This window comes from Megalopta genalis, chromosome 2 (genome assembly GCF_051020955.1).
Source record: "Megalopta genalis isolate 19385.01 chromosome 2, iyMegGena1_principal, whole genome shotgun sequence".
Classification (NCBI taxonomy): Eukaryota; Metazoa; Arthropoda; class Insecta; order Hymenoptera; family Halictidae; genus Megalopta; species Megalopta genalis.
Genome location: NC_135014.1, coordinates 10,122,334 through 10,146,324, shown reverse-complemented (window position 1 = coordinate 10,146,324; position 23,991 = coordinate 10,122,334). Strand labels below are relative to the sequence as shown.

At 41.8% G+C, this 23,991-nt stretch overlaps 3 protein-coding genes across 7 annotated transcripts in view; all 3 read right to left on the bottom strand.

Moving 5' to 3' along the window:
- toc (toucan) overlaps positions 1-11,677 on the bottom strand; it is a 34,025-nt gene extending 22,348 nt beyond the window's left edge. The window contains exons 1-3 of one of the 5 annotated variants that reach the window (XM_076518301.1): positions 11,537-11,677; positions 10,920-11,209; positions 10,111-10,288 (exon numbers count right to left, since the gene is read on the bottom strand). In XM_076518301.1, the coding sequence (XP_076374416.1) occupies positions 10,111-10,245 (135 nt within the window). In that variant the 5' untranslated portion in view covers positions 10,246-10,288; positions 10,920-11,209; positions 11,537-11,677. Of the gene's footprint in view, positions 1-9,122; positions 9,388-10,110; positions 10,289-10,919; positions 11,210-11,536 lie in introns of those variants that run through there. The other 4 variants (XM_076518300.1, XM_033481028.2, XM_033481032.2 and 1 more) reach the window with 4 other exon arrangements.
- On the bottom strand, positions 11,287-18,989 carry Mad (mothers against decapentaplegic homolog 1). Its single transcript, XM_076518303.1, has 3 exons — positions 18,022-18,989; positions 16,358-17,672; positions 11,287-16,285 (listed from the first exon to the last, which is right to left on the bottom strand). Exons 2-3 carry the CDS (start codon positions 17,602-17,604, stop codon positions 16,126-16,128), a joined length of 1,407 nt encoding a protein of 468 aa, XP_076374418.1. The 5' UTR covers positions 17,605-17,672; positions 18,022-18,989; the 3' UTR covers positions 11,287-16,125.
- Positions 18,990-19,125: 136 nt separating this feature from the next.
- On the bottom strand, positions 19,126-23,357 carry IntS8 (integrator complex subunit 8). Its single transcript, XM_033481033.2, has 12 exons — positions 22,931-23,357; positions 22,428-22,845; positions 22,106-22,343; positions 21,791-22,027; positions 21,478-21,723; positions 21,146-21,395; positions 20,651-21,061; positions 20,332-20,586; positions 20,007-20,256; positions 19,828-19,946; positions 19,402-19,751; positions 19,126-19,330 (listed from the first exon to the last, which is right to left on the bottom strand). Exons 1-12 carry the CDS (start codon positions 23,049-23,051, stop codon positions 19,211-19,213), a joined length of 3,015 nt encoding a protein of 1,004 aa, XP_033336924.2. The 5' UTR covers positions 23,052-23,357; the 3' UTR covers positions 19,126-19,210.
- Positions 23,358-23,991: the final 634 nt, after the last annotated feature.

Here is a 23,991-nt window from a genome sequence, read left to right as displayed (position 1 = left end):
GCGCGATCGGCCAGCGAATTTTCGTTTGCTCTGGTTCCACAATCCGCTTGCGAACGCTTCGCACGTTCAACGGCCAATGTTTCCAGAGACCTTTAAATTTTAAACGGCACCGTTCCGCCTCCGAGTATAATAAAGAAATCCGAAATTCTTTGATTCCCGATGCTACGGTGGTCAGCGCCTGCGATACACGGTTGACAGATGTCCGGCTCCTTTATGACGAGTTCCAGCCGTTCCCGAGCAGATCGTTTACTCCACCTTGCAATCACGGCGGCCTTTAAAATTAGCGTGCACCTGACCATTTAACTGCGCGTCATAAATATAAATGACCGAAGGGCCTCCAAAGTGACACTAAAATCACCGAGCAGGTAGCAGCTGCACTGTGCGAACGACGGCTTGCGGAACCAGAGACTGCAGACTTTGCTGAAATTTTAAACAATAGCCGAGTTCATATAATTGTACTATTATTAATAAATTGAAACGATTGAAGAGAGAATTAAATGTAAATACGGCCCTTGGGATCGATGCAAAGCACTTTTGTTTCGCATAAAGATTAATTAGCCTGCCGATCGCTGCGAACCTGAAGACGAATGTCTCCCCTCCGGAGACTGATCGACGAGAACTGCGATCAGAGAGGCAGCCTCCGCGGTTCTTCTTGGCCTAAATTCGCGAAGCAAAGTCGGCGTCCAGAATCGACAGGGGACGTCGCCGGGCAAAGGCCATAACTTGATTCCATTAGGCCTTAATTCGCGGCAATTCAAGCCGCCTACTCTCTTTGCTATCCGCTTCTCTCGTTTATCCGTTTCCACGCGAGACAAGGCAACTGTGTTAATTGCTGGCGCACGTTCGTCGCTGCCGTCGGTGCCGGCGTCTACGCTCGTTTTTTAACGCGGCCTAACGGAATCACGGCGGATCCTTGAATCCGTACACGAGTGCCGACCACGGTTCTCTGCACCGTGTTACAATGCTCGGCATTGTGGCTGACGGCGGCGGCGCGCGGAAAACCGCTCTCGTAATCCGATTACGTTCGTCTTTCGTCGCTGCGGGCCGTGAATCCGTGTGCCCGCATTCAATCGTCGTCGTCGTCTCGCGTTCCCGATCAGCGAAACCGACGTTTCAAATTGATAAAAAGCCCCCCCGCGAAACGCTTTCTAAAACTAGAAAGACTTTCTAAACGGCTCGATCGTAAATTACAGAGCCGCGAGCGGTTCGCGGCGTCGTTCGCGAACGGTACACCTCTCGCGAACCGCCGTCCAATTTTTTCCGGTCGTTAAAATCGACACCGCGGTTCAAAGATCAAAGTCTCCCCTTTCGAACGACACCATAGACATCGATGTACGATTTTTTTTCGGCCGAATTGTCGGACTTTAACGAGGCACAAAAGTTCGATCGTACGAGCAGCGTAAAGATGGCGGTACGCCTTTGGTTGGAAGTTCGATAAAACGGTCAAAGAAAAATCGTCGGTGAAGATACAAGGATTCATCGGATAGAGAAAGCTTCCATCTTCAAATTCACGATTGATTCGACCGGGAAAAAAATTTGCTAGACGATTTACAGCAGCGAAACGAAGGGACGCGTTTCCGCGGATTTCCGTCCGAAAGTTTCACGAAAATCGGTTGCGACGGATCGCAAATATAATTTCGCAATGACGCGAGCCGCCGTTGTATCCAAGGATCGTCCGTTTGCACACGCGTTTAGCGATTTCGGTAGACCTTCGAAGCACGGAAATGTTTTTCACCGTCTGCGAGCGTGCAAACACCAGGGCCGTCCACAACGGGAGGACGTCCACGATGCCGGAGGAGGAAATGTTTCCCGAAACCGTTCACAACCAAGAGGTCTTCTCGTCGAACCAAGGCTGCCGACGTCGATCCGCAATTTACGCGAGCCGACAATGCGCGTCCACGTAAGCGAGCAGGACACGTAACGGCACGGTTACGATCCTGGCCGCATAATTCTCGTAATTATAATCGACGCGATTAACTACCGACCGATTTGCAATTTCTTCCGCGAGTGTCACGGCCCATTGAGACCTCGCGGGACTGTGGAATTAAAAGCGAAGCCTGTTACCCGAGTCCGGACTTAATCTATAATCGAACGATCGACAAGGACCGATGGATCTTTCCATCGGCGGATTTACGTAACTTCATTACGATAAAACGCATACGTTTTTCCCAATAGTGCTCCGACGACCGTTTCACAGCCACGACCGAATATTATCGTCGCCGCGGATTATACTAAACATTCCTCACCGATATCAACAAGTATCCACGCCGAAGGCCGCCTCGCGATATTCAACACCGACTCGTTTCCACTAGATTTTCGTGCAACCACGACGACAGACGTTCCCGCAGCAACTTGTTTCTTCGCGAGGCACACACAAACTGTCGTTCCACCGGACTGTTCAAATTCTCCCTTGAATCACCCGTGGATATTGTGCGCACGCAGAAGTCGCACGACATTGGGGAATCCGGCGGAGTAATAAACAATTTGTCGGGTCATGAACGATCGCGTTCTGTTTACATGACGTCCGACTTCGACCGATTACAATCACCAAAACAAATGATTGAACGCAATAGGATATACATAAACGCTATTTGAAACGTAGAAACGAGTCAAGCGGAATTCTCGATAATTTAGCCACGTGCCTACGACTCTAACTAAGTAACGCGCACATGATTTACATTAATTTCACAGAACGCGACGACGTATAGTATATTCGGAAACCGGGTTCCGGACGCACCTGCGATCCAGTATCGCTAAACAAATCGATCGTCGTCGAACCAGCGAGGTCAGGTTTCGCGGTTCGAACAGGTCTCGATAAGATTACGACGCGAAGGTCCCTATAGACATTAAATAAATCTAATGGTAGAGGCAGCATTCGCCTAACCGCGGCGCGGGTGCGATGATAGTAGCTTGCGTAACCGTTCACAATCGCGAATCGACCGGGAAACGGGATCGTTCGGTCGGCGAAAACAAAAGCGAGAACGCGGACAATCTCTCACCGTGGCCGTTCCTGGCGGGTCAGGCTAGCTTGGCGTGTAATCCATCGGTCATAATTCGATCCCCGGGACACGGCAGCGGTACGCGCGGCGCGGAAACTCTGGTCCGCTTCGACTATTAATAAATTCGCACTCGTGAGTCAGCCGGTGTGGATTCACCCCGTTCCTCGATCCTACGGGGTTCGTCAATCCTAGGCGGATCCTAGGGGATCCCGCGGGTATCCGGAGAGCGGATTTTCGTGCCGCGGTTCGCCGGGAACGGTGCTTCGAAACCGCGACTCGCGACTGACTGCGAGCGGATCGATAGCGCGCGATCGCGATGCGCCCGCCGCGTGCACGACAATGAAACGTTCCGGATTCGCTCTGTGATCCTCTCGGTGTGTGCCCACCTATGCCACCGAGGATCCGCGAGACCACGTTTACTATAGCCGAGCGACAACGAAGCGACGCACGCAGCGAACGCTCCCTCTGCCACGAACAACGCGCGTCGCCACGGACACTCCGCAACAACGATTACTATTCTTCGGAAAACGCACGGCTTCTGCATTCACCGGCCCGTGAATCCGTACGCAACACGCACAGGCGGGGAGCACGAGCGAGAGAGCGGTCAACGTCATCGCGGGATTCGTTTTGTGCGATGACCGTTCCCTCGCGTACATATGCGCAGGTGCTGGACACTGTGTGTGACATCGATTCTTTAATTGATCGCTGATCTTTATGCACCGGGAAACCGCGTACAAGTTGATATCGGTGCCATTTGCTCGTTCGAAGAATTATACCGAAGTCGCATTGTCGCCGCACACTTAATGTTACATCGATACTGTTTAATTGTTTCAGTCTCACTCTCTCTCTTTCTCCCTCTCTCACTCTCTGCCGTACAATGGAACAATAACAAGTTGCTTTAAAAGCAGCATCGGTGCCCATTTACTTCATCAGAGAACAATCGTGAATTCTGCACACTGGTCGTTACAGATCTAATCAATGTTATTACGTTCTTTTAATTCTTATATCAGATTGCGCCAACTTGTTATAAATTCACAATACCGGCAGTCTACGGTGCCATTTACTTTACTAGAGAGTCATTCTCCGTAGTCGCATTCTTCTCATTATGTTAAAAGTACTGCTATGTTACTCTAAACTTCTTAAAATAACTAACGGAATAAATACATTCTCATCGAACCGGTGTCTTTTCATCGATGCAATTTTGATTTTGCACAAGGATCCACGGTCTTTAATTATTTTATTCTATCTGTTATAATTGATCCAACCTGATTACAGATCTTAAAGCGAAATGAAAATTGTCTGCAAGCAATAACAGATGTATACATAGAAATTGCTTCGGATAACTAAACGACGCTTTTAAATTCTTTTTTCCTTGCTGTTCCAAACTGTACCAGGTCTCGTCATAAATGCACAACATCCGGGGTATTCAAAGCTCGCGTCAGCAGAAATTTCAATTGAATAGGCCCTGCTATAAACGCCGACAGTAAACGCACGCAACGAGCGAATCCTGGCACTTTTACGCACCGAACAGAAGCGGCGAAGACTTTCCTCATGGCATTTTCTGAAAGTGTGAAGCCGTGTCGGCAGCGTCGAAGCAACAACGAGGAACTTTCTGTCGCCACTTCCTAACAGCAGAGACAACTCGTCGGTGTTTGCAATTTGGAACAGTAGATAAATTAGGATACGCTTGAATTCGAGCTACGATCAAACGATGCTTCTTTATCGTTAGCAGAATTTTTAGTGGCACGCGGAACAATTCGAAGATCCGTGAACGTACGCGGAGGCAATTTCAGCGTAACGCCGATTCGGAAGTCGAATAATAGAAACGAAGGAGAGAGAGAGAGAGAGAGAGAGAGAGAGAGAGAGAGAGAGAGGAAGAGAGAGAGAGAGAGAGAGAGAGAGAGGAAGAGAGAGAGAGACAGCCGAAGAGTATAATTCGATTAAGCCTTGCATGCCCATCTCCCTGGATGTCGTTCACCCCGGGAACAAAGAGCCGCGCGTTTCAGTTTCCTTTCTATTTCTTTCGGTTTCCATGATTGCGGACGTGTTCTTTGGACGGAGATCGAAATCGATTTTCGACGGCTTAGTAGAAAGTGGGAGCGAGAGTGGAGCGCCGGCCACATTGGAAGAGGAATACTACTCGAAACACGTTCGATCTAAACCGAAACTTTCGCTGGAACGGTTCCCCGACGGTGGAAGACATCGTTGAAAACTCGAGCGACCTTGAGACGCTACCAACAACGGAACTAAGAGCGACGCGTGGTAGTACTAGCGACCGTCGATCGATTAGCCGCGCTTCGATTAGTTCTCGCGAAGAATGAATGGTCCCTTATGCATCGTTTACGATCCTCGAAACTTTCCATGTCCGTAGATCCCGGTTACGTTTCCTGAATAATTCGCTAAACGCTACTCTTTAACCTTTCGCCTCTCGCCGGCCCTGTTGTCGACGCGCGAAACTTCTGCTCGCCGGACTTAATCAGGTTCGAGATAGAGATCGTGCTAAGAGCCATTCGCAAACAGAATGCACAACTGTTCTTCCCCTCCCCCCTCTCCTCGGCGAAATTAAGAAGAGTAATTGATAGCGTTTCTGCGTTATTAACACGACGAGTCCGATGATGGTCGGTTTCACCGTGAAATTCGCAACGGACGATGACATAATCTGCGACGAACGTTCTCCTGAATTTCAACGGCGCGACGCTGTTTCACAGTTAACCGATCCCTTTGTTCCCGCCGGGTTTATCGATTTTCGGATCGAATTCGTTCTGTAGCTACGCGACCGGTCCTCGTCGACCTTTATACGCATCCGTTCCTACTTCCCGCCTTGTAAAAATCCCCGGGGACCTTGACAAGCCTCTCCCTAGCCTCGACGTGCCCCGACTGGCCGAGTCGCTGCGTTTTTCAATAAGACGGTCCGCGTGTGCGAATGCATGTACGCACAGACACCTATGCGCTCGTGTGCTGAAGCTCTTTCGCGCGGCTCCCAGAGATAGTCTCCGTTGCAGCAAAAATTCTCGCACTTGCAGCGCCTTTCGCGATTACGTCAGAAACGATACCATTGCGCCTGGGAACGTGCGACGGCACCTCTAAATCCGCTTTCGACCAACTTTCATGGAGCATCGTCGCCAGCCAGTCGATGTTTCACCCTTGCTGGTGTCGCGTTTACTCGGACTATGAAATAATCACTCTTGGCATATAACTTAAGAATACAACTTAAGAAGAGAAGTTGAAGCAACTTGAAAATTGTCTTAGGGTCGTGAGAGACTACGGGCTAACGACGAGCTAGATTAACGCGATGGCAAGCGTACATATCGCAGAAGGTGTTAGGAATTTTCTAGAATCGCTTTCGGTCACGCAGCAATTACATTCGGCGGAAAAGACCTAATACATCACAGAGCAGCGTAAAGAATACTGAAACACTTTCGAGAGTTAAACATCAGGTTGCCACAAGAGCTTGTTTCTTTTCTCAGAATTGTTTGGTAAAATAATAATCATCGTTTCGGAATAATTTTGCGAGCAACCGAGAGACTCGATTACGTTAGTGAAAGTTTGAGAAGTAATGAAATTTCAACGAAAAGAATTTTCGAACAATCTAATTAAAATTCGAATTGCCGGGCTGAAGAACTTTGATAACGGCGACCGCATACGTAACTTCGTTAATAGCGTGTGCATAGAGCACGAAAATCGAAAGACGATCGAACACGAACGTCCTTGTAATTAAACGCGAGCAGCGGGTGTATCGTTCTCTTCGGTGGCCGGCGTTCGTTTCCGCTTTCGCGTTATTGATCCAGCTGTTCAAGCATGGATCGGTCCGCGAGCATGGTCCTCCGATGCGAGAGAGATCCGCGCCGGAGAATAAAAACGTCTGGATGATCGTTATCGGTTCAACCACCCCGATAGCGTCCGTGAGCATAACCGACGCACACCGGACAGAAATATAATACAGCTGGCCGCGATTCGCCGTGTTTTCGTGCCAACTATTATATACAGGGTGGACCACCTGACCGTGCGACAACTTGTAAATTATGTTGGCGAACGCGAGCGACGAGGGTCGACTAATTAGACAGATTCGGGGAAACGCATTGTTGTCGCGAACGGCGCTCCCGCGATTCCTTAGTTAGCGAATTCGCACGCGTGTGCCGGTTCGTACGAGCACGTCCCCGGTGGACCGTTAAACACGGTGAAAATTTCACGAGGAAACCACCTCGGACTAACGGGGAATGGGTCAGTCGTCTTTACAAGCTGCTCGCGTGTCTTTTCGCGCTCGGCAGGTTGTCAGTCGCGCGCTTCGCCGTGCTCTACGTTCTAACGCAGCCTATTATTACCCCGATGACGTTTAAAAATTCACGATTCGGAGGGAAATCGTTACAGGGCGGCGTTTACGCGTCGCTCGTGAGAACGTTACGGCCTTACGTTTTTTTTGTGCTCGGCGCCATATCCTGTTTCATATAATATCAACAAGCTACGCCGAATTCGTTGCAAATCGTACCATTTCGCGTAAACACGATATTCGCCGGTGTCTTCTAGGAGTGTACCGAGATGTTCTAGGACGGGTCTCTAGAACTTGTCAAACTATGTTTCTATTCTTAGACCAGAGTGACCGAATAACTTCGACCAGAGGTAAACTCGACGCGGTAATAATTAAAACGCAATGACCATAAAATGCCCGAAAAATTCCGCGGGACTGATGGTCAAACGCGATTTCACCCTCCGGCCTTTTCGATCGTTCATCTTCGGCGGCCGGTTTGCTTATCTTCGGCGTTTTGTTCGTTTATCTTCGCCGTGACTTCCGCGACGCGTTCCAGGTCAGACAGCCGACGAAAATCGAGCGTGCGTTGACCATACGAGGCACGTACGACCGTACATCGATCACGGAAACCCGCGTCCTAGCTGACACAAACGTACGTGCATCGGGTTGGACGTGACACAGGAACACCCCGCATCGTTCCGGAATCGACTCCAGACGAGATCGATCCGTTGGAAAAACGGGAAAACGGTCGGGTCGGTTCCTTTGCCCGACGTTCACGCGAATCGGTACGCATCGCGATCAAGATAAACATGTTTCATTTATAAATAGGTTACTGCTAGGAAATTTCTTAAACGCACAAATAAACGCCCGGTATCAGATCTCGTCACAGTTTCTGCACCACTGCTAGTAAATAAGTGTTTACAGTTTTCACGCGTTCCGTGGCCGACCGACTATCGAGACTCTTACTCCGACGTTCCAGACCGCGTACACTTAAATTAAGCGGCCCTCGAATTCGGACCTTTCGATAAGACCGTGTCTGACCTCGTTCTCTCTCTCTATCTCTCTCTCTCTCTCTTTCTTTTCCGTCAATCACTAAAATTAGAGAGCATTAATTACACGTGTACCGTGACCTGTGTATTTATACATTCATTTGCCCTGGGGCACGTTCAACGACCAACAACAATCTAATCAATGAACGGAACCCTATAACGTTTCCCTAACGTTCAAGTTTCTTTCAAAGTTCATTCAACGTTTAAAGTTCTCCCTATACTTCTTCGAAAAAAGATTCGCTATAGCTGTTCATCTCTAAAGTTATTTAACCCTATCGTTTCAGTCTATTAAACTGGCTCGCGTTCGCATCTCTTTACTACCATTTCGATTTTACAACATTCTTTCATCTAGTTGAACCTGATCTTGCGTTTCCGAGGACTACAGCGAGTTTGGCTATCGCGACTCTTGCTCCGCAAAAACAGACTATAGCACCGTCGTGCAAGTATCGCGATGTCCACCCCTGTGGCCCTCCATCGGTTCAACCGTGTGTCGCAGCGAGTCCGGCTGATCATGACGGCGCGAAAGTACTTTTCCTGCCGAAACAGGTCTCGACTACCATCCGCGTACACAATCAACCGACCGATCTCATTCTATCAATCCTCTATCAACCCGTTCGAGCAGTTTCGCCGAGTTGGACCGAGCCGATCGTGAAGTTAGGGGATGCTTTCGAGGAATCCAGCAACAGTTGTTGACAGAGCAAAGATACCGCGTTCTCACAGTTGCACACATATTCATCCTATCGCTTAACGAGGCGATCCGGCTCGGTCGCGAGCGCTGCGCTAGTACAATTCCCAATCGGCTAGGTATTAACTTCGACCAGAACTCACTTTGGCCATCGCGTCGGTCGTGGGTGGGTCCTAGAGATCTCCCCAGGCCGAAACACTCGGATTCCAGTGGCAGCCGCGACGATTCTGGCCTCTTGACATCAGTCGCGTTTCAGTGAACAGCGGCGGACGAGGCGACGCTCGCATTCCCAGACGGTTTTGCAGCCCGCGCGACAAACGCCTCCTTTTCGTACGCGGACGTCTACAACATTCGTCGCCGCGGACACGTCGATCGCTTGCGGATGCGAGGCACCTCCACGCAGCGACGCCTCCCGACGCCGGCGTCGCCGAGAACGACGTTATTGATCGGCGCCGTGCGGAGGCGTCGCTTGCCCGCAGAACGGAGAAGGGGGTGGGAATCGCCGGTGACGGAGACAGTGCTCTCTTCCGTTGTCGAAGACGGGAATCACAAACCGCCGAAAATCATTCCGAAAGTATAGCTAACTGTCTCCTCTATAGCACCCTCCACCACCCTCTTCACAGTCCCTAATCGGGGATCGCATGAAACTGTTACAATTTCCAGTCGGTTGTTTACGATTTTACGATCCCTTTTGTTCCAAGAACTGTTGCAACGTGCAATTGAAACTTCTGTTCCACGTAATTCTTATTTCTTCAAAGCTGTGGCAAGCTAAAGGTTCTTGCAACATAGTTCAGAGTTACAAAGTCAATTTGGAACAGAAAAGATTTACAAGTTGTTTTAGGAAAGTTAACAGTTCCATTCAATTTCTACATGTAGCCGAGTACATCCCTGACAGAAATCAGGTCATCGAGCAAACCAAACATCTATCTTTATAACAATTCATATACTTCATGTAGAAAATTGTTCCACCAACGTTACAATCAAATGAAATGATCTAATTCATTAAATGCAAAAAGAGTGTCAATCGTTGTTGGAAGTTTGACATTTTGTTAAAAATAATTAACAGTTACTACCACGAACTTGATACGAAAACGTCGCATTGCGATCATTTTCGAACTTTCTCGCGCTTACTTTGAGCGGCCTGAAGAATTGTCTTCTAAATGGCACTTCCGGAAAAATGGCGGTCCTTTTGGCGAAATGTCCAGAGAACTTGCTACGTGAAGTGGCCTGTTTCTGTAAAAGTTTCCAGGCTTCGGCTACGTCCATGCCACTATGTACGAACTAGGAATCTTCATTTCAGCATTTTATCCTGCAGAGACGCGATGGAATGTAATAAAATAGGTCTTGCAGAACGTTTAAGAGAATCTTACTCGGGTACAAACTTGATGTTCGCTCCTGTCGATCGTTGATCGATTCTTCTTTGAAGAGCTTGTAATATCTTGCAAACCGTAGAATAATGTCAGTCGAAAATAATTAAATACAATGGGTTATTTACCGCCAAAATTTTCAAAAGCATTCCCGGCTTTGCGTGAAAGACCATTTAATTTTACGATAACCTGTTCCCTCAGAAATGTACTAAAATTTCGCGTAAAGAAAGTTCGAAAGAAGATGAGGCATCTTTGCGATTATCTTGTCATAAAGCAGCCTATTTCTACAGAAATGGGAGATAGCTCATAGGAGATTCCAGGTCATCATTGCGAGGTTAAAAGTCCAAGAGAAGTACTTTCGAAGACGCCGTTAACATTAATTGCAAAACATTCATGACACGAAATCATTTCTAAGCGGCACAGAAACATTTGAATTGTAAAATTTGTCACAGTTCTTCACGGTTCAAGTACACGTGGTCGTAAATTTCAAGGCGTACGTGACGTCGGGTCAATGTCAATTAAATGAACATATTTTCTAATTCTTTCATGCTAATAATGCTGATCAAGACTCACCATGCTGCTGTCATTCATGTTCCGTTCAGCACACGATCACGCGTACAGTACAAAACACCATAACTGCGATTATATCAGCGTCCGAGCACAATGACGAGACGTACGTTAATGTTTTGAAACTAGAGTATCCTATTATGTTTGCGCGGCAAATAAACCGTTGACCTTAGAGGGCGCGACGACCAATGAAAGCGTTCGGGGGAAAGCGTGGTAATTTCGTCGCAATTCAAACTGTTAACTGCCAGATGATTTCGATGCTAATAGCTTAATCTTCTAGTTCTATTTCGACGTTACTGAAACAAAACGCACACAAAAATGAATGATAACGAAAAGAAACACAGGGATTGAACGAGTAATAACGACAATCGTGTTTCGTTGCACATAGATACACAGATAGGAAATAGTTTTTATTTATATTCGGTAGCTGCACAACACTGTGATTACCAGAAATGCAGATACAGTAGCACATAAATGAAGATTTCGTAGTGTTGCCGACCTTTCGTCGTCTCGTGTGACAGTCGTGGGAAACAAAGAGCTAACCTTTAAAACATATTCTAACGTATTCGAAGAGCATCGAGTTCAACGATTCTCGTAATCTTATAACGATAATAAAGTCATACCATATTGTGACACCCATTGCTTCGCGAAACTGCACCTGCCCTGACGTAGATCACCGATCGTGCAAAACAATGTGATCATTTTATGTTGTAATTGTCATTTTCGTCATGCTGCACACCGGAAGCGCTTCCGATATGTTACGCTGACTTGCGAAGGAGCATCAATCTGGCAAAGATTCATCGACGAGTTAGCGTAACACACGGTTGTAGACAATTCACGGTAGATCCTCCGCTGATAATCCTGACGATTTTACAATAAAAACCACGTCACGCGATACCGTGGCTCGCCTCGCGACAGATAACCACGGTTTCTTATCTAGAGCAATTACAGAGTGACACTGGCATCCCGAGAAACGCAAAGTTAGTTGGCGAAGAGAAAACTCTCGCGGCTATCGGCTTTAAATGATAACGTGGAATGGATTCTGAAGATGTACTTGTTCCTCTTTTTATACAGCTAAAAAAAAATGATTTATTTACATTGACTCACATCTAGAACGATCACGTATCCCCTTTTCAAATCGCCTGTTCCCAATCATTTCACATACGTCTGTGTTTTTCGTGGATATACGTTTCCGAGATACAATTAACTCTTATTAATTTGCGACGCGCACAATAATACGTCTAAAATTCATAGGACCGCAAGCGAACAACAGAGTCTGCGCAGAGAGTGGCGCGAAACGTTCAAAATTCAAACGTTTAAATTCGTCATCTTGTTTCACACGTTGCATCTAAAACTTCTTATATCTTCTTTATATATCATATATTATGCGAATTAATATTATGTTTAAGTTTATCGTAGGCTAGATCGTTTCAAATTGTCATTATTCACTTTAAATAGAATCTATGCATAGCGAGAAAAGTATTTGTACGTTTTTCTTGTTTGCAATCAATTGTTAATACTGTTTTCAGTACAAACATTGTAAACGATGCACCGAGTCTGGTTAGATGTACAGTAACGCTTAATTTTCTAATAATATTTATGTATATCTATAAGGCATGTATAGAATATAAAAGGCATCCAAGGCACGAAACTTAGACGGCACTTACTCAATCGAACAGCATGTTACATTTATCATGACCGGCACAAAATCATGTTACAAAATACTATTATTATTAACACGTGTACTTCTAATTGGACGAGAACCGGTGAAACCTGTACATCTGTTTAATTGAGAACGTTGCTTCTGACAATATTTCGTACACGGTCAAGTTAAATTAAACATCCTATATACAATTACGGTGTAATGTTAACTAGGCTTTCTCTTAATTAGCAGTCGGAAAAACTGTATGCAATTAAGGCTGCGTCAGGCGATTTGGAAACGGGAATCGTGACGCACGGTGCTTCCATTAACAAAGAAATCAAGAAACGATACCAACGAAGAGTAAAAGCTCTAAGTATAGGTATTACATATGTAACTATTTATACATACAACTTGCGACAAAGCTTTGTGCTCGTTACGTGTGCGACAAGCTCGATATACCTAAACAACGTTTAAAATTCGATATACATTGATTCAAAAGAAAAAAATAGAAAAGAAAAAGAAAAGTAGAAACTTCAACACCAATTACATTGTAGATCGGTATGAAAAATATTCTTTAGTTTGTTCAGGCTAAACGATTTCACACGCAGGTGATCACGAAGAAACGGTAAATGGAAACCCTCGATACTCGTGACTGAATTGGCTTTTATTCGTTGTGCAAATGGTTGTCTCCTCTCTTTTTTAGCGATGAATTATTGTCGTGCGCGTTCTTCTCTCTCTCTCTTTCTCTTTTTCTCTCTTGAATCCAAATATTTGTTACAATTTGATAAAGAGCATTCAAGTCATCGTTGTTTACCCACACGCAATTTGCTAAATTTGGTAGCAAAGAATCACAGCTAGGTACATCGACAAATCTAAATAATAGCAAGCGGCAGTGACTTTTGTTTCAGTTCAGTTCTGTTCTCTTCTTGGATAGCGTTTATATACTTAACGTTGAAACATACGTAGGATATACATAAAAGAAACAGTAATTCGTTGAATAGTAATGAATCGATCGGCAAGCCAGAAGATCATTGGAATATATAGTATGTAAATTGGATGTTGCAGTCTATGAACGTGTCACAGGTATCGCAGTCTATAAACGTTCGGTCGAGATTCGTGCTTCATCGGTAATACCTGTGTATCTTAATGCAGAAACTATGAAAAGTGTTGTTGGTGTGCGTGTATGCAATGTGTACATCACAATGTCTCATCATGAATACATAAAATGACAGACAATTTTCATTTCGCCTTAATCTCAATGAAAATATTCATATGACCTTTCTAGCACTTTACCGAATGTATGTGACATGCAATTCTCATACTCAACATTGTTTACACGAAATAGTTTTCACATAGACTTTATGGTCATTCTAGTAAATAGGATGTTATTTGTCGATGATTTCAAGTTTCGATAGAACTGATCGTGGCCTTAAATAAAAAGCGTTCACATACAGACGATTTTGGCACTTTTCAGAAATCTACTCATCAAATTTCCACATTTTGCATCAGGTTTAATACCAATCATTTGAATTGCACGCAACGCAATATAATCAGTATACTTTACGGTATATACATACATCAACGTTCATTGTAGTTTGGAATTCACGAATACATCTGAAAAGTGCTGGGAGATGGGGGCCACTACATAATCCCTTATTATAGTACTTTCAAAATCGGACGAGTAGCGAGTAAATGACGCTATGTTAGTTGTCACATTAGTTTTCTTATAAGGCTACATCCAAAGACTTATATTACACGAATGTTAGGGAACGTTGCATAAAAAATATCCTTTATACGCATTACCGGAGTTAATATTCCAATACGTCATCGGATGCAGTTAACTTCCAAACGTCAACGTGAGATCAGCATCTGATGTCTATATTGAAATATTAATTGCATTAGTAAAATCGAAATTAATTACACTTACAGTACAGTCTATATAGTAATAAATTTGAATAGTCTAAGTCTTGTTTAGGCATAAATCAGATGCGTTGAAAGCACGCGTACTGTTCTTTAAAACTGTAAACCTTAAAAATGTTACATAGCTGAAAATCTGTAGCGTTTTATCTCTGACAACTGGTAATCGCTTTCCTTTTGCTTCGTAGCGGTTGTTTTGTTCAACTGTAAATCTCAAAACAATCTAGTAAAGCGTTCATGGTACAGCATTAGCAAGTATCTTCACAACAATTGTCCATATATAAAATAAGATATTAGAATTAATCGAATAGATTTGAAAAATATGATTTCTCATATACACATACGCTACCGCTCAAAAGTAAGTATACACACCTCTGCTGTCTTTATTTTACAAGCAAATACTATGCAATAAAATCACTGCTTTTAATAGAACCACTAACCCTATTTTAAACATATTCGAAGCATTTATTTTTTACTATACAAGTTATCATCGGCAGTGACAATGACGACTCATCAGTCTTAGCTGAAATCTGCAAAAGCATAATTCACGAGTATCGCCAGTCAAAAATGGATAGTACTAAAGAACTGAGGTGTACAAATTAAAACATCAGGACTGGATAATTATGGACAGCATGTGGACAAAGTTTGGTTTTTTAACGATCAAAAATACACATCAATGTTATATAGGAACTATTTAGAGAAAGAAAAAGGCTTTGAGATCCTGAAAGCTTTTATAGGAACTGCTATAAGATAGTTAATGAAACATTTAGCAAGAAAAATTTTAAAAATTAGTATCTGTAATGTCAAGAAAAGGCCTTTTGCATTATTTTTCTATATCGAAATTAATCATCAAAAATTCTAACTGTTCTACAGCTCACAGATTTAACAAAAATTTACATTTAATTTAGCCTGTACTAACATTTGAGCGGTAATGCATATATATATGTATATATGTATATGTATATGTATATATATATACATATATACATATATATATATGTAAGAATAGCATTACTTTAGGTCAGAAAGTTACATTGCGTAATATTTCGAATTTTAAATCGTTGCGCTGTTAGTGATCTTTTTGAAGATAAAAATGCGCTATAATCACGAACGTTTAATTGTGTCACTTGAATTTTGACCTCAGTCTACTTTCTTAATTTATTATTTTATAGTAAATCTTTGGAATATACGCGGGTAATAATTTCAAAGACCCATTTCTTACATATGTATATACATATATACATATATGAATATAGATATATATATATTTATATTTATATATGTACGACATTATATTTTTACTAAAATTCTCTCCCTATGTAACAGCCGAAAGTTGTACAACTTCTTTTTGTGTACACTATGTTCTCTGAAATTTTTTCATACTAAGGATCACATTCAATACTTATCGACTTCTGCAATCCTTTATTTTCATAAGTATTATACTATCAACTATTTTTCCATTGCGCTGACAAGAGACAAGTCTCGTGTTTGGACAGCTTCGTTTCACTTACCATTCTCGTTATTCTTTCTTAAATCTCTTACAGTCTATATTACTATAGCACTATGTAATATTAAAAACTGCTCCCAAATCATCAGGTTTCTTTCTACATTTCACTATATCTTTTTTCCTAGCAATGAAACACAAAGCACAAATTATGACACAGAACTTATAGCATTATGGGGAGAACCCATTTGCGTTAACACTTTATCCAACCACTGTAATGGTCCGTGTAAATGTGCTTCTATCCAACAAGGAGTTGATGTGACATCTTGTCGATGGTATTCAGCACCCCATCCTTTAACAAAGGACATTCTGAAAATAATAAAATATATGTTACCAATTTCATCTGAAATATGAGTCTCTTTATCGTGATATGAAGTTTACCTTATAGTACACATTTTTGTTAACTCGTAAACAGCTTCGAAGCCGTGATTCACACTTTGCGAAAGTAGCTGGGCAAACTCCTGGTTATTAAATATCTTCAATGAACATCCTGGTGGAATCTTACAAACTGTACTAGGATGAAATCCGTGATGGTGATTACAATTTCTAGATTGCACGAATATAGCAGAGTCGGAAAGACATTCTGCGTATACTTCGCCACCTACATAATATAGATGCACTCCTTTGCCTATATGTCTTCTTGTATTCTCGATAGTAGAATTCCGATTTACATTAGATAATTGTCCAAGGCAAAAACGGTCAGAATTGTTGCTTGGATTTGTGAAGCCATCTACTATTACAGAGTGAGAGTGACAATGAAAAACTTCTCCCACTCTGCAGTTTAGCTCGTAATAAGCGATAGAGGCCCAATAGGGTGGTTCCTGGTAACACACTGGAGCCACTTCGGCTGAGCCAGTTGTATCCATTGCTACTGGATCAGGTGGTGGTGACTGTCCAGGTTGTGATCCATCTTCGGGTGGAGAATAAGCTGGAGGAGGAGTTTCTGGTAATCCATTGGTGCCATAAGGACTCTGTGGATTTGGTGATGTTGTACTTCCTGGACTGGGAACTGAACCAACTGAAGACATAGGCGAAGTTGGGTTTACACCCCCAGTGGATCCAGCATTAAATCCACTGGAAGAATATGATACATTATGCGGCATTGTTGGTTCGGCTATCTGGTGAAATGGTAGCAAAGAATGTCCAGGAGGATATTCTGAATGTCTTGGCACCAGTACTGGTGGAAGTACCGGACTCTCCACTCTTTTATAATGATAGGGATTGATACAAACTTCCTTCTGTTTTGCAGAGAAAGGATACTGACATAATTCTAATGGCTTCAATTCATGGTGAGATTGTAAATCTGGCCATCTCCACACTCGACAATAAATAACATGTGGCAGACCCTTACGATGCGATACTTGTAGCCTACCATCTAAACTTCTTGGTATTGTCACGCACTTGCTAGGTGTACCGGGACAACTCAAGGCACGTTCTAGCTCTTCTATTGCACCCTTTCTTTTTTTCAATTTTTTTACCAGCGAATCAACCGCCTTTTCAGCCCATTTTTCCTCTTCATCACCCTGCTTCCAGCCGAGCAACTTTTTTACAGCGGGACTAGTGAATGAAAATAAACTATTCAAAGAAGACATAGGTCCAGAGCTCGAGGATCCCTCTTCATCGTCCATGTTAAAAATACTGTAGTATTCAAACTATATCTATGATTTTTCTTATGGTATTCCTGTTCCTAAACAACCTGTAATTCAAGACAGTCTGTCAAGTTCCCTGAATTTAGAATTTCTTAATATAGTTGACACAAATATTTCTTCTACGTACGCTACCGTTGCAAAAACAAGAAAATTCTACAGAACATATTACGTGTCTTCGAAAATCTCTTTGATTCAGCTCATAAAGATATCGGTAATGCTAGTCAAGTATCGAAACAAATATTGTGTTACACGTGAGGTTAGATGTTACTAAAATTCGATACACCTATCGCGCTTCGGCGCGCAATATACACGAAACGTAACAGAAATAATATGCGTTTCAGAATGTTGTATGCAAACGAGATGAAAGTTGAAGAGAAACAAATTGATCACACTTACACGTAATTACTTAGCGATCCAGCATTGTTTTTACTACAATCTCCCACTGTTACCACATTCTTGACGCCAACCGCTCGCCATCACGATCGAAGAGAAATATTCGTCAATTTATCGATTCCACACCTTGACTTTATCGTGTTCTTAATAACAACAATTCTACGAACACGATAAACATCTAAGTAAATTTTCTTGTAACACAGTATAGCCACTCGCAGCGTTCATAATCTTTCCACCTCTCTCTCTCTCTTACTCTCTCTCTCTCTCTCTTTCTCTCTCTCTCTCTCTCTCCCTCTCTTCTTTCTTATCTTCTGTCGTCTGTCTTTCAATCTGTATCTCTTTTGCTCCTTTCGGTGGCGGAGAGTCGGGGTACAATTCGCAATAAGTAATATGTATGTAGTTAACAGAGAACGTACACACACAGAATTTTAGGAAGTATTCGGAAGTTTCTTTGCGTACTCACCGACACCAAACTGCATAGAAATAATTTCGATGCAGCGAAATCGTTCGATAAGACTCTATTCTTTTCGTATGTCGCGTGCAGTTTCAACTACAAAATATTTATCCATGGAAAGAACGAAACGTCGTATACATAGCAGTATTATGGCGTTGCAGGAACATCATGGCGCCGTGTTTATGTAGACCGAACACACTACGAGAACTGTACACACTAACCATGCCGATTCATGTTGCTTATTCACAGGCTTCGCAGACATTTAATACTCCCATCGACAATTAAGTTTTCTTGTGCGCTTTATTTCGCGTATGCAAACATCGTTTATGCGTGCGTTCACATACGGCAATAATATGCACTCGTCGCGCTACGCATCGACAATGTATTCAACGATAAGGGCTGATCGTAGATGACTCACTTGAAAAAAATGATACATTAGAAAATCATTGTTGAATAGAAATTTAAGATACCGTTTAAAAAATTTCAATTACATTTTTTCTCGTGCTTATTGTTAGGTGTAATGTTGTGTAAGTTGCGTAATTAATGAAATTAACGTTTCGTTATTGCGTTCAAAGAATGAAATCAAAAAGCCATGATTGGTACAGTCTGAACACAGGAATGGAGGGAGATTTGATTGTTTCAATTATCTGGTGTAACTATAAATATAAAAATCGGTATATTTGAGTAATAAAAAAGATATTATACAATCGTACAAATTTTCGTACGTATAAACTCTCATTAATAAACGTACTGTTTCGCCAATGCTCTTAAAAATTTTGCCTTCCGAATGTTCGCCGCTTCCCGTTGTATCTCCTCGTTATTATTTGAATTTAATTCTAGTAAACCGATCACTTTAATCTAAAATAATAATTCTGTATTAATCGATTGCATTTGTTTCAAATTAAAAATAAATGTAGGGCGTTACTAACTGCTAGCTGTTTCCTGTGATGCTCGCCCCGTTTTGTATGTAAATGTATTAGATACTCAAGGATCGTCGTGTCCCAAATGCAATGGTAATATGCATCCATAGCGTCAGCTGGTGCGCAACTTTTCTGATCGCTCGCTGCCATTTTAAACGCTAAAGAATAATCGACTTCCTCTAAGAACTGGCATAGAACAGCAGCTTGAGTATAACATTGCAAATGAGCGCAGCATTTGATCATGCGTCTATAAACGAGATCGTCGATCTGCGATCGTGGTACTGGTTGACTAAACAAATCACTAGCCACCATAATAGCTTCTAAATAATACTTCATAGCACTCTCGTAATATCCTAAAACTAAATAATACGCTGTATTAGCGCAATATGTTACTTATTGCAGAAACCTCGTGTTGTCTAGAATTTCGAAACGAACCAAAATTAAGATCCCCCATTAATCTCAACCAAGGGACATTGCTCGGATAATATTTCAAAGCTTGTGTCAATAGCTGAAATAGCAATTCCCCTATAGTTCTAATATTGTAAGAGTTTGCGCTGCAAAATGTGAACATATAATTAATGATAACGCGACTGTCCATGTACATGGAAACTTACTTTGGTACACCAGCTGGCCAAAGAGAAAGATACTGTGTATGTAATTCAAGGCTAGATTCGTCACGCAAAACGTTGCGTAAACGCGCCAATAATGAAATAACAACTGTAAGAACCATAGGTTCACGTAATCTGCCTAGAGTATTTCCAATGCTAGCAATAACGTCTCTCGATGCACTACCGGAAGTGCCGCTGTTACCGCTACTGCTACGTTTTTGTGGTTGGTCTCTGCTTGGTCCAAAGGCGGCTAAAACTATAAAAGACTTTTTTAAATATAGACAGGTATCGATTAAACGTTATACACCGTTAAAGAATTCATAAAACGGACCCATGTCCCAGGCTTCTCTTGGGAACTTTCGTCCGCTCTTATACTTTACAATGTCCTGACAGACACTGCTAACAGCTGCTGCAAATTCTGTGTAGCTCCAACGTTTCTCTAAGCTAGTAAGGTAATCCCATTCAGCCATATTTAAAAGAAAGACAGTGCAATATTCGATGATCTCTTGCCGTGGTATAACTTGATCCGTTGCTTGTAATGCTCCGAGACATTGCTTGGATCTTGCAACCAAACTTTGCACATCGCCTAGAATATTTGTACTATTTTATTGTTCATGGTAACAAAGTGCATTGGAATTAATTATCCTTACATATGTTTGTTGCTGGCCAAGCATGAAGACACCTCCATATCTCAACGAGAAGACACTCCCAATTTACTAATTTACATAACTTAAATATCACCGTGTTTCCAGTTTGAGAATGTTGCTGTGCTTCATTCTCGAGTACAGTCAAGATCTCGATCGCGCCTTCGAAATCTTTCGACATTACTAATTCTCTGCTTTTAGCAAGTAACACATACGAATAATCTTGAAGAAAACCTCGCGGAAGAGACATTACAACACTTTGTAACGGAATTGGTAATTCCCAACAGCTATTCACGTGCCACAACGGTTTCATTCGGTGCTTCCCATCTAAATGTAATAAAATCTCGTGGATTTCACCGGTGTTGTAAGATTGTATTAACTTCTGTTCCAATTCAAACATTTCGACTCTTGTACTCTCTGGAATCGAAAGTGTTTATCATTGCACCGTCATGCCATGCTAAATGAATACTGTGAATTATAAAGATTAACATCTGTACTAACTCGTAAATGTTATTAATGGTATACCCCAATCGTTCTTCAGTAATAGATCTGGTAATTCCAGTTCTTCAACCGCGACTGATTTCCGAATTTCATCTAATTCCCTTTCATTAAATAATGCTACGTATGCCGGGTCATCAAGTACCTTAGAAGCAATCCCATCGATATCGCTGGTATGTACAAGATAAAGAAGAAAGTGAGATATACGTTTTTTATCAATCACAGAAGTCTTTTCCAAAACATTGTCAAGAGCCTGAAACGAGCATTGCATAGAATCAAGAACGGAGTAATATACTTATGTACACAAAAGCATTCGAAGCAAGAACTTATTTTACCCAAAAGAAAACATCAACTCCTTTAGGGCCAGCTGCTTTTATTTCTGTCACATAATCACCAAGAATGATACTACCGTCTAAGATTTTCCTTATTAAATTTAAACATTGAATTTGAAGTAAAAGATCGCGAGCTACTACAATCTTTCTATTCACAGATCCCCCTTGTATATCGAGTTCCAAATTGTCTCTATAAACTTGAGGAATCTCTCTTGTGACGTTGTCAGCCTGTAAAATCTGTAGTATGTTCTAAAAAATAAATATTTTATTACTGAATCCACAAACATCTTTTCCATATCCTTCTTAAAATGCTTACATTATACTGATCCTTAATCGATGCTTGCAACTGTTGAGTGAGTCTTGTTGTAATCCCTTCTACAGACACATCGCATGCCAAGCAACAACCATCCAAAAATTCTTTTTGGACTTTACAATACAGCCAATTCTCAGGATATGTAAGCCTATAAAATAGTTCTTTTGCTTCTATAATATGACACTTTGCTTCCTGATATTCTTCTTTCAACAAATGGAACTTCGCCAGATCATAATGTATCTAAACAGAAGTTGAATATTAAAGGAATCGATAATGATTGTTGAATTACATCAGTTCAATGTCTTTTAAAAGAGATACCTGACATTTAAATTCATTTATATTTATGGAAATCATATTTTCCCAATTTTGTTTGATTTCTGTGCTATCTTCAGTCAGCATTTGAAAAGTATCAAAAGATAGAATCTTTGGACTCAATTCTTTAGTTTCCAAGACATTATTTAAAACATTTACACTGTTAGGTATGTGCGCTTCCAACTTTCTAATCATGTCATCAACTATTCCAGGTGGTACATACGTCGATTCTTGAATACCTGGACTAATATACAATTAAAAATGTGAGTATGAAAACCAAAGTCCGACAATTATTATGTACAATTATATGCGAAGTTCATGGTCTCACATATGAAGAAATTGTTGCTTTGACTGTTTATTATACAAAGCTCTGTATGTAATCGCTCTAATGTGCCACCTATGATATAAAACCATCGTGAACAGAACTTGGTCCGATACAGCATGTATGGAAAATTCAGGTACAGCAGGTATTTCAACAGTCATATCAGATGTCACATAAATAAGATCTTGAAGTAATGTCATTTGTATCGGCAGAGGTAATTTTCTCTCTAGAACGTCTAAATCCCATTTTAACTGCGTAGCTACTTTTAAGGATAAAATTTTTAAAGCAAGGTTTCTATGGCTCCATTTATGTGTGGTACTGGGTTTTGTTTCATTCGTTTCTGCATCAACGATTTTCACTTCATTCTCTTTCTGTTCAGAGTTTATAGTCATAAACTTTATTATCAAATCTGTAGCCGAAGGATCTACAACAACAACGAAAATGTAATTAAAGCTTTCATTAAGTATCTTTCCTTGTTCCGTTGAAAGTAAGGTTAGCTTATTATTTACCAGGAAACGGTTTCGATAAATGTTGCTGTAATAAGGAAGGATTTAATAAAAATTCAAACCAAAGGATCGTGTCAGGTGATATTGGCACAGTGCCTGGTCTTAATAAATCCACATCCATCATAGCATTGTTTCGAACGCAAGTACAATATCCAAAGTTGTAGAAGCCACCATGATAATAATGCGGCTTTTAAAACGCACAATGCTGCATCGAATATTGTGTTGTGACAGAGGTCGCTGAAATCAATTATCACTTTTGTATTTACGCGCAATTAAAGGAACAAACAAATCCATGAAGAATTGTTAATAACTAATTAATTATTGCGTGTTCTGGTCCAAAATTTTACAGAGAAATGTGCGTAGGTTCATTTAATCTATTTCCATTGCCAAAGTATCCTAGCAACGCTTAAACTGTTATCAATTCTATCGAAGAAAATAGACTCTGTCGGAGGTACATGTGGCGCCATTCGTGGTGAAACGCTGAAACTGTTAGTCAAATATTTGGCCTTTAGATTTGTCCAACAGCGCCATCCGTGGCGAAACACTGAAACTGGTGACCAAATATTTGACTAACAGTTTCAGCGTTTCACCACGGATGGCGCTGTTGGACTGCCACTAATTTTGTTTGCTGCGACTCCTGATACTTTCGCGTCATCCCTCTAAAAATCATTAATAACTAACTAATTAAGTATCAAATATACATCAAACTGTACTAGGATTGTAGCTGAGACTTCAATCTAGATTTTTCAATCATAAATGTGCATATATAATGCCTCGAAAATTAAATATTAATTATTTACCGTGCAACTGTCAAATTATTTGAGGTTATTGCATGACACGGGTCCGAATAATTGTTAAAAACTGTTTAATTAGACACAAAATCTGATTAAAAACTATATGAGAACGGAGCTGAAGGTTCGTTCTGTGTTCCTCAATAGTTAATATTTATAGATTGTTAATGACAAGCGAGCTATTAACAAATTATCCGTCGAATTCACAAGTTTGCCGAGGATCTCTATGCGTGTCTCTCTCTCGCACCGAAAAACGCATAAGTCTGTCTTTCT

Coding starts and splice junctions, on each gene's coding strand:
- IntS8 (XM_033481033.2), bottom strand. CDS start 23,051: ATGATGGATGTGGATTTATTAAGACCAGGCACTGTGCCAATATCACCT. Junction 20,587..20,650: donor TTGGCCAGCAACAAACATAT/GTAAGGATAATT, acceptor CAAATATTCTAG/GCGATGTGCAAAGTTTGGTT. Junction 19,947..20,006: donor TGGCCAGCTGGTGTACCAAA/GTAAGTTTCCAT, acceptor CACATTTTGCAG/CGCAAACTCTTACAATATTA.
- Mad (XM_076518303.1), bottom strand. CDS start 17,604: ATGGACGATGAAGAGGGATCCTCGAGCTCTGGACCTATGTCTTCTTTG. Junction 16,286..16,357: donor ACAAAAATGTGTACTATAAG/GTAAACTTCATA, acceptor TATTATTTTCAG/AATGTCCTTTGTTAAAGGAT.